We start from the raw sequence: 10,136 nt of genomic DNA on the forward strand, positions 1-10,136 counted from the left end.
ACAGCTCCTTTCCCGGCTCGCGTTTCGCCCGGCTCGGGTAACTCCCGAGTCTCCTAGGACTGGGCTGGCTGCGGACGGGCGGTGACATTCTGCTCTCCAGCGAGCAGGTCTCCAACGGTTCCTGCACTCGGTGCTGCGGTCTGCACTAGTCATGCTTAGAATTCCTCCCTGTGAGCTGGGAGTATCTTCTATCACAGAGAGGTTTTGGGGATGGCACCTGGGTTGTGGCGAGAGCTGTCAGGACTTATGCTCACATGAGAAGCCCCAGGGCCAAGGGGGGATTTCTGAGCAGCCATGGAAAGGCAAGGACTGATGGCCATTGGCTGAAGAGGGACTAGGGATGTCTTCCTCACCTTCAAGAAGCACCGTGTGAAAGAGGTCTCACTGCAGAGTGTCCCACTCTCCAAAGCCTCTGGCCCCCACCAATGTCCCCTGCTAAGCAAGGGCTTTGTCCCTCAGCAGTCAGCATGCAGATGGAAAGAACAGTCCAGGGACACAGGCAGCGTTGCAGCAATTTTTTAATGAGTCTGAAGACAGAAATGAGGTCACTCCCAGTGGAGGTGCCCAGCAAGGGGAGGAGCAGAAGCAGCCAAGAATCCGTTTCCCTTTTCCTGTGACAGAGTCCCCACAGGACTTCTACTAACATGCCCAACAAAGAGAGAGAGGCTGGAGGGTTCATCCAGCCTGCTTCGTGGGGCCCTCACAGCAGTTTTGAGCAGAGCACAAGACAATGAAGGAAAGAGAGAACAAGGCTGAGTGGAAGACAAAAGGCAGATATTGGCCATGCTTAGAGAGAGCCCAAAATATCACCTTTCAACTTGCACTTAAAGGACAAGCCAGAGGTGACCAGCAGCTCCTAAAACAATGGCCCAGAATACGATCTTCTGTCCAGCATCATGTTGAGAGTGCACAGAGGTCCTTGTCTCATGTAGTCACCAGCACCTCTAGCAGGGGCGGCAGGGCCTGCAAGAGTAGCGGTTGGTGATGCAGGAGAGGTCAAAGCCCCCGGAGTTGATGGGCACTCCCTCAGAGCTGAGGATGCTGCCAACAGCAGCAGAGGTGGAGGAGCCCACAGCAGTGTTCTGAGGGAAGGAGCTGAGGATGGGTCCAGGCAGGGTCACCACCACAGCAGGTGGCTGGATGGCAACGGTGGAGTCCTGGCACTTCACACAGCAGGGCTCATTGCAGCTGTTGGCCAGTGGGGTTGGGCCACAGGGCTGGCAGGGTGGGCATGGCCTGCAGCAGGACATGGCTTGGGTCTGGAGGTTCACCTGGATGAGAAGGCAGGGGAGGAAACAGAGAAGGTGAGTGGATGAGGGAGGAGCAGCCTGGTGACTCTATCACAAAGGAGCCAAGGCCAAGCCTGAGTGCCCAGCTGGAGTCTGTGCAGAGTCTTCATCACCCTGTTAAGAACAACCTGGCCCAGGGAGGCTCTCTCTGAGTTCAGAAACCAAAAGCTCCTCAGACACTTCCCTGCCTCCCCCCTTAGCAGACCCTCTCCCTGCTTCCCACTCTCCAGACAAGAAGTACCAAAACCCAGGACAGAACAGAGGCAATAGAAGCTGAGAGCTCCATCAGGGAGAGATCTCCTTATGGAAGAGGAGCAGAAGGGGCTCCAGACTCACCTGGTTGCCAAGGAGAAGGAGGCAGGAGAAGTGGATGAGAGAGCAGGACCTGGGCTGCCCTTTATACCTGCTCCTCATTGCCGCAGGACCAGAGGCACCTTGGCAGAGGTAACAATTTTTGCACAAGCTCATCCTGAATGCAAAGCTTCACAGCTAAGGACATGGCTGTGCTTTCATTTCCTGCACTGCTGCCTTTTCATTTCCAGGTTTGTGTCAGGACCACACCCCAGCTAAAGCTGCTTCTGAGTGATGGGAGGAAAAGCCTCAGCATTTCCAGGTCAGGAATGCAGCAGTGTGGGCAGCTGCCTTCTCTGAAGCTACAGGAAATGGGAAGACCAGATCCTGATATTAACCCAAATTTGAAAGCACTCCCTCTGCAGAAAAAAGGCAGCCAGTGTGTGCTGGTGAGACTCAAAGGGCCAGCTGCTATTAATTGTGTGATGGACACCTGACAGATAATGTATATAATTACACAATTATCTATATATGAACTTCACCAGAAAACCAACCTGTGTGATCTGATGGTTCCTAACACTGGCTCAAAATTCCAGAGCATCCCCTGCAGAGGTCTGCTGATGGCATGAGAGTCTCCTGGGCAGAACAGGAATCATGTTTGCAGTGCAAGGCAGTGCTTACCCTGTGGTTGCCTCAGGAAGGCAGCCAGGATGAGACAGCCGAGGTGCATGCTGAGACTGATCCTGCTGCATGTGTGAGAGAGACTCCAAAGCCTACATGTCCCACCAGGATCCCTGGATTCCCCATGGCGGGAACACTCTCTGTGCTTGCAGCACAGAAGGCCAATCACATCCTGGGCTGCATCCAAAGCAGCACTGCCAGCAGATCCAGAGATGTAATTCAGCCACTTTTCTCTGGTGAGACTGCATCCAGGTACTGGAGCCCTCAACACAGGAAGGACATGGATCTGATGGAGCAGGTCCAGAGGAGGGCCACACAAATGATCAGGGGGTTGGAGCAACTCTGCTACAGATAGGATGAGGGAGCTGGTATTGTTCAGCCTGGAGAAGGGAAGGCTCCAGGGAGACCGAATAATGACCTTCCAGTGCCTGAAGGGGGCTTACAAGAAGGATGGAGAGAGACTGCTTGCAAAGGCCTGCAGTGATAGGACAAGAGGCAATGGCTTTTAACTAGAGCAGAGCAGATTTAGATTGGAGGTTAGGAACAAGTTCTGCACCATGAGCCTGCTGGAACACTGCAACAGGTTGCCCAAGGGGGTGGTTGGAGCCCCATCCCTGGAGATACTCAAGGTGGGGCTGGACAGGGCTCTGAGCAACCTGATCTGGTTGAGAATGTGCCTGCTGATTGCAGAGGAGGTTGGACTAGGTGACCTTTGGAGGTCTCTCAACCCAGACTATTCTATGATTCTGTGATTCTTCCTGGTCTGATAGTCCAGTGGAATACTCCCAGCCACAGTCAGAAATGCCTGCTCTTATGCACACCCCTGATGCTCCACTGCAGGAGCCCCAAGCATCTGGCTGTGTCTCTTCTAGCAAGGAAACCTACAACATCAGAGGCTCCAGCCAGAACTTCAGAGTCTACAATAACCTTCTTCAAATGTCTCTAACAGTAACAGTTGCCATCATCATATTCAGCAGCTGTGTTTCCCCTTTTTACCCTAAGAAATGAGAGCACTGCACAACCTCAGAGACAAAAGGAGTTTCCAAGGTGTGCTCAACCTCAACCAGACAAGGATGTCATCTCCTAGGGGTCTTTAGGAAGTCCACTGGCACCGAGCTGGATGCAGGTAGTCTTTCCATGCAGCCAAGCTGGACAGGAAGGGACCAGAACACTCTCCCATCCCCGGCTCCACAGCAAAAGAAAAGCAAACACAGAAAGATTAAAACTTCTTCCTTTTGAAAGTGAGGGACAAAGAGGGACAGACCAGCCCCTCTGACACAATCTCCTCTGCAACACCTTTGGAGTGTCTCCTTCCTTGATGCTTGGGTCTCCTCAAGCTCTTGATGGGGTTGGCCTCTCCTGTCTCCCACACAGTGTCTCTCCCTGTCAGCACACCTTGAGGCTGCAGCTCTCACAGACACAAGGGTCAACATCATCAAATCCTGCTGACACCAACTCTCCCATTCAGCCCACCAGGCACTGTGCACTTTCTCCCTCTGCTCAAACAGAGATCTCTCAGGAATTAATATGTGAAACTTCCTGCACCAGTCTCACACCCCATCTGATCCAAACTCACATCAGCCTTTTCACTTGACCATAACCCTTCCATTGGTTGGAGGTTAGGAAGAAGTTCTACACAGAGAGAGTGATTGCCCATTGGAATGGGCTGCCTGAGGAGGCGGTGGAGTCACCATCACTGGAGGTGTTCAGGAGGAGACTTGATAGGGAGCTTGGTTGCATGGTTTAGTTGATTAGGTGGTGTTTTATCACTTGTCACTCAGGAGAAGAGGCCAACACCCACCTCACTGCAACCTCCTTTCAGGAAGTTGTGGAGAGCAATGAGCTGTTGGCTCAGCCTCTTCTTCTCCAGGATGAACAACTCCAAGCCCCACAGGTGATCCACACCAGACTTGTCCAACCATTTCACTAGATGCTGGGGACCACGCTGGTGGAACAAGATTCATACAGTCACAGGCAAAACCAGGCCCCAGACCTGCTGCTGATGTTCCCTGAGAACCTGCACAGAGTGCACAGAGAGAGGATGATGTAGATGAGCCCAACAAACCTGCCCCAAGAGCACTGTTATTGCTGCAGTTGGGTCAAAGTCTCCCAGCAGAAGTCCACCTGTGTGGAACCATGCATGACCATTAGAGACATATGGGGGAACAATAGACAAGGCTGTGACAGTTTCTCTCAAATGGTAGTCTTTGGGCATCTGAGGAAAAGCATGAGGGCTGTGCCAATCTCCTGACAACCTGGCCACAAAGAAGTCCATAGGAATGACCCAGGAGCCCATTACCTCCCTGTATGGCATGCCAGCAGCATTTGAGCTGTGTTTACAAGTGTCTGACCTGAAAATCCTTGAGACTCTGATCTCCACACTTCAAGCATTTAAATGGGAAAGGATATGGCAGATGGCAGGAAATGAAGCATCATGAGAAGGGGAACCTGGGATGCAGCTTGTGCCATCAGCTGGGGTGGTTTGCATTTGTCATGAATGCTCAAAGAATTCATCCTTCCACAAAGCTGCCTCTGGGCCTGAGGCACTGCAGCACTACTATAAAAGGCAGCCCAGCTCTCTGCTCTCCCATCCATTTCTCTCACCTCCTTCTCCTTGGTAGCCAGGTGAGTCTGAAGGCTCTGCTCATCCTGCAAGATGAGGGCACTCTCCAATGTGTCTTCACAGGATAGGTGCTGTCTTAGCACAGGACTTCTAGCGAGAGAGGCTAGGACTTAGCTGACATCTTCTCTGCCTTGTGTTGGGGAGTGTATGCTGAGCCAGCAGGGAACTTCACTGTGCTTGGGTTCGTTGCTGCTCCTAATATGTTCCTATTTTCTCCTTCATTATTCTCCTCTCTCCTAGGTGCACTTTCAGCTCCAAGCCATGTCCTGCTGCAAGCCCTGCCAGCCCTGTGGCCCAACCCCACTGGCCAACAGCTGCAATGAGCCCTGCTGTGTGAGGTGCCAGGACTCCATTGTTGCCATCCAGCCGCCTGCTGTGGTGGTGACCCTGCCAGGACCCATCCTCAGCTCCTTCCCTCAGAACACTGCTGTGGGCTCCTCCACCTCTGCTGCTGTTGGCAGCATCCTCAGCTCTGAGGGAGTGCCCATCAACTCCGGGGGCTTTGACCTCTCCTGCATCACCAACCGCTACTCTTGCAGGCCCTGCCGCCCCTGCTAGAGCTGCTGGCAAAAGCCTTGCACAAGAATATTCAAGACCTCAAAACATGGTGCTGAACAGAAGATGTACCAAATCCACCCCATCTTAGTGGGTGAAGCCCTTGGTGCTCACTCTCAGCCACTTCCTTTTCTCCTCTAAACTCATTAAAGTTGTACTGCATCCAAGCCTGTGCCTCTGAGTCCTTCCTTCTCTGGCTATTCATCCAGTCAGCTCAGGACAAAAGGTGGGAGAAGGAGAGGCTGGGACTCCCTTCAGGGGATTTTGTCACTTGGCAACATGGTCAATTAATTTCCTCAGCTGTGCAGCTGTCTCACCCTTGGCAGTCTAAGCCTTGGCTGCCTAATACCTTGGGTATTTGAAAGAGGCAATGAACCAATGCACCCAGCTGTTGTGGTTTAGTCTCAGCCAAGGCCCTTGAAGCCCTCACAATCTGGCCTCCACCCTACAATGCAAAATTGAAAACCTGTGGATTTCCAGAAGGAGTTCAACAGAACAGGCCAGAAACCAAAGGAACACCAGGAATTACTGCACCACTAAAGAAAAACCATTGAAATTCAGAGATATAAAACCTGACCAGCCCAACCAACAGTGCCAGAGCCAAAAGCCCCATGCCCTCACTGGACCTTCCCCTCTCTATCAGTCATTCTTGTGTTTGGACTGTGGAGGAACTGCCCCTGCATTTCCAGCAGTCCAAAGGAGACATATCCTGCTCCCCATCTGTACAGTTCAGGATCTCAGCTAAGAAAAAGAATCTTCAATGGCCTTGAGAGAGAATCTGGGAAGTACAAACCATGGAGCACCCTCTGGTTTTATCTATGGGACCATGGAGAGGATATGAGGATATGGGATGGAAAACCCACTCCAGTCCTAGCTGCATGAGTACCTAGTCTATAAGGGACACAATCACAAAAGGGGATTTCTTTCACAAGAAAACCATTCCAGTATCCAGTGGGGACATCTGCAAACAGAGCAGGAAGACTGATCTACCTCTGATCCTCCTGAAGGAAGGTCCAAGCCACCTTCTCAAGAAGGGTGTGCTTCTGACTAGGATTAAAGGGGCCTTGCCTCCAGCCAGGTGGAGGAAAGGGACAGTCAGGTTTCCTGTTCTGTGGAGATCCAATGGTCAGGCACATCAGACACACAGGAGGAGAAGGCTCAAGCAGACATTGGTGCACAGAGTCACCCTCATGCCCTCCAGCTGTAGAGGGCTTGAACACATCTCTGCATCTGGGTGACAGAGGGATCCCAAGAACTGAGCATGTGGGAAGCTGAAGAGAGTTCAACCAGGACTGAGTGGCGCAAACCCCCACATTGTGCCTGGCCCAGAGGCCCTGTGCACCCCTGGCATAGAGTGACTCAGAAGAGGCTTTTTCAAGGTCCCAGAAGCGCACCAGTGCATCTTTGCTGTAGCTGCCTTAAAGATGGAGGGAAATAAACTGTTGTCCCTCTTGCCTGATCCCTTGCAAGAGCCTTCTGAGATGAGGGATTAACTTCAGGTGAGGGATAAAGTTCAGCAGGTGCCAGTTGCTACCACAGTGCTGCACCAGCAGCAATATCACACAGCCCAGCCCCATCCATAAATTGATTGGTCAGTTGGAGAGCCAAGGGTGATCAGCAAAACTGGTCCAGCCTTCAGCAGCCTCTCTGGGAAAAGTAAATGCCTAATGGAGACAGGTTCCTCAATTCAACTGCCAACCCACCACCCTCATGCCTGTGTAAACATCTTGCAAACTCCCATGTCTACATGACTTTGGAAGATCTCCTAATATCCAACTTAAGCCTCCCCCTGGCACAACTTGAAGTCATTCCCTCTTGTTTTATCACTTGTCCCTCAGGAGAAGAGGCCAACACCCACCTCACTGCAACTTCCTTTCAGGAAGTTGTGGAGAGCAACGAGCTGTAGACTCAGCCTCCTCCTCTCCAGGCTGAACAACTCCAAGCCCCACAGGTGATCCACACCAGACTTGTCCAACCATTTCACTAGCCTCCTTGACCTTCTCTGGACATGCTCCAGCCTCTCAATTGCCTTTGTTGAGTGAGAGGCCCAAAACTGAACACAGTATTCGAGGTGTGGCTTCACCAGTGCCTAGTAAAGGAGCATGATCACTGCCCCACTTCTGATGGCCATACCATTGCTCTTAGCCTTCTTGTACTCTTGAGCACATGCTGGCTCATCTTCAGCTGCTGTCAAACAGCACCCCCAGGTTCCTTTTTGCCAGGCATTTTTCAGTCACTCTGCCTCTAGCCTCGAGCACTCAAGGGTAGTTGTGAGCCACATGCAAGATCCAACACTTGAATCTCATAAAACTGACCCCAGCCTAGCAGGTGCCTCAGCAGAGCCTTTCCACCCTCAAGCCTATCAGCATTGCCACCCAATTTAGTGTCATCTGCAAAATTACCGTGGGGCACTCAATCTCCTCGTCCGATCACTGATAAAGAACCAGCTCCAAAACTGAGTCCTGAGGTACACCACTATTTACTGCTCACCCACAGGATTTAACCAAACTCTCTGGGGCCAGCCATCCAGACAGGTTCTTTTGCAACAAAGAGTTCATCTTTCCAACCCATCAGCTGCCGCTTTCTCAAAGAGGATGCTGTGGCAGATAGTGGCAAAGGCTTTACTAAACTACAGGCAAACACATCTACAGCCACCAGGCAGGTCACCTGGTCATAGAAGGAGATCAGGTTGGTCAGTCAGGAATGCCCTTCATGAATTGATGCTAGGCAGGCTTGATCTCCCAGTTGTCCTGCACATGCCATATGGGTTCACTGTGGTGGTCTGAGCCTTAATTGGGATTTAAGAGCTCAGGTGGGGGCAAGGCTGAGAATCCCTCCTCCACTCCCCCCTCCTCTTTCCCAAGGAAAAAAAAAAAAAAGAGGAAAAAAACAGGAAGGAGGAAACCTACCAAGAAGTAATTTGGAGTCAGTTTGGAAGTAGAGAGGTAAAAAATTTTCTTTAAACAATATGTTTGTATATAACAATAACAGTAAGGGTTCACAAGGGTAAAGAACAAGGATGGTGGGGAAAAATATGTATACAAAACCAGTCCTTTAAAGAGGCATGGATGTAGCAGAGAGGAGGGCCAGGCCTGACCACGTGGCAGAGAAGCAGGAAGCCATCAGCAGTCCTGTCATCCAGGCAAGGCAGGAGACAAAAGAGAGCTAATGGCTGCAGTGTCTTCCTTTTTATAGGTTTGCTGGACAGGAAGGGACCAGAACACTCTCCATCCCAGGCTCCACAGCAAAAGAAAAGGCAAACACAGAAAGATTAAAACTTCTTCCTTTTGAAAGTGAGGGACAAAGAGGGACAGACCAGCCCCTCTGACACAATCTCCTCTGCAACACCTTTGGAGTGTCTCCTTCCTTGATGCTTGGGTCTCCTCAAGCTCTTGATGAGGTTGGCCTCTCCTGTCTCCCACACAGTGTCTCTCCCTGTCAGCACACCTTGAGGCTGCAGCTCTCACAGACACAAGGGTCAACATCATCAAATCCTGCTGACACCAACTCTCCCATTCAGCTCACCAGGCACTGTGCACTTTCTCCCTCTGCTCAAACAGAGATCTCTCAGGAATTAATATGTGAAACTTCCTGCACCAGTCTCACACCCCATCTGATCCAAACTCACATCAGCCTTTTCACTTGACCATAACCCTTCCGTTCTCACTGTCTTTAAAACAGATTTGATCAGAGTTCATCCTCTCAGTGCTTCTCTCCTTTAGGACACAAACCAGACTCTTGGTTGTTTTTTTTTTCCCATAGAATATTTTTTCCCCAAACAATAATCCAGCTCTGGTGCTGAGATATTTGTGTCCCTTCTCATGGTGGGTCTCATTATATCTGTCTGGACAGGGCTCTGCCCAAGTCCTGAACGTCTCCAACGTCACCGCATGCACACCAGCTCTCAAAATGTGAAACCAAATCCAGAATTTCCTACATTCCAAATGTGTCTGCTGCCTCTCAGCCTTCCATTGTGCACTTTAAAGAGAAGCTGGTTTCATCTTTTCTAAATCCTCAGAGCTCACAGACACCCTTCAGCCTTTTTCTCCTAAGGCCCTGTTCACTCAGGCTCTCAGTGTGTCCTGCCTTCACACCTCCATGGCTTCTCAGAGCCCAGAGCAGTGACATAGAACAAATGACATAGAACCAATTTGGCATGGAAGAAGAAAAGGAAGAAGGGCTTGGACTCAGGATCCCAGGGCTCAGTGCTGGGCCATTCCTGTTTAACATCTTTATCAAAGACTTGGACTTTAGAACTGTGTGCAGCCTCAGTAAGTTTGCAGACAACACAAAATTAAGTGGGAGTTTATCTGCTCGAGGATAGGAAGACTCTGCAGAGAGCTATGAATAGGTTGGATCAATGAGTTAAGGTCAGTTCCATGAGATTTAATAAGGCCAAGTGCCAAATGCCAGGTCCTGCACTTGGGTCTCAACAACCCCATGAACACTAGAGGCCTGGGGATAAGTGGCTGGAAAACAACCTGAGACATGCAGGCGTGGTTGGCATCAGCTAGGGTGAGCCAGCAGTGTGCCCAGGAAGGCCACCCAGATCCTGGCCTAGGTCAGCAGTGGTGTGGCAAGCAGGAGCAGGGCAACAATTGTGCCCCTGTAATGGCCATGCCTTGCACACTGAGGTCAGTTTTGGGCACTGCAGTATTGAGGGGCATTGGTGGGCTGGAGTGGATAGAGAAGGGCAA

At 51.1% G+C, this 10,136-nt stretch overlaps 2 protein-coding genes across 2 annotated transcripts; one reads left to right on the plus strand and one right to left on the minus strand.

The window, feature by feature from the left end:
* Window positions 1–501: 501 nt before the first annotated feature.
* LOC137456222 (feather keratin Cos1-2-like) lies at window positions 502–1,757 on the minus strand. Its single transcript, XM_068167518.1, has 2 exons — window positions 1,626–1,757; window positions 502–1,271 (listed from the first exon to the last, which is right to left on the minus strand). Exons 1-2 carry the CDS (start codon window positions 1,755–1,757, stop codon window positions 945–947), a joined length of 459 nt encoding a protein of 152 aa, XP_068023619.1. The 3' UTR covers window positions 502–944.
* A 3,388-nt stretch (window positions 1,758–5,145) lies between these two features.
* On the plus strand, window positions 5,146–5,442 carry LOC137456252 (feather keratin Cos1-2-like). Its single transcript, XM_068167550.1, has one exon. It carries the CDS (start codon window positions 5,146–5,148, stop codon window positions 5,440–5,442), a length of 297 nt encoding a protein of 98 aa, XP_068023651.1.
* The last annotated feature ends 4,694 nt before the right edge of the window (window positions 5,443–10,136 follow it).

This window comes from Melanerpes formicivorus, unplaced genomic scaffold, assembly GCF_026170545.1.
Source record: "Melanerpes formicivorus ecotype bairdi unplaced genomic scaffold, bMelFor1.0.p_v2 SCAF_119, whole genome shotgun sequence".
Classification (NCBI taxonomy): domain Eukaryota; kingdom Metazoa; phylum Chordata; class Aves; order Piciformes; family Picidae; genus Melanerpes; species Melanerpes formicivorus.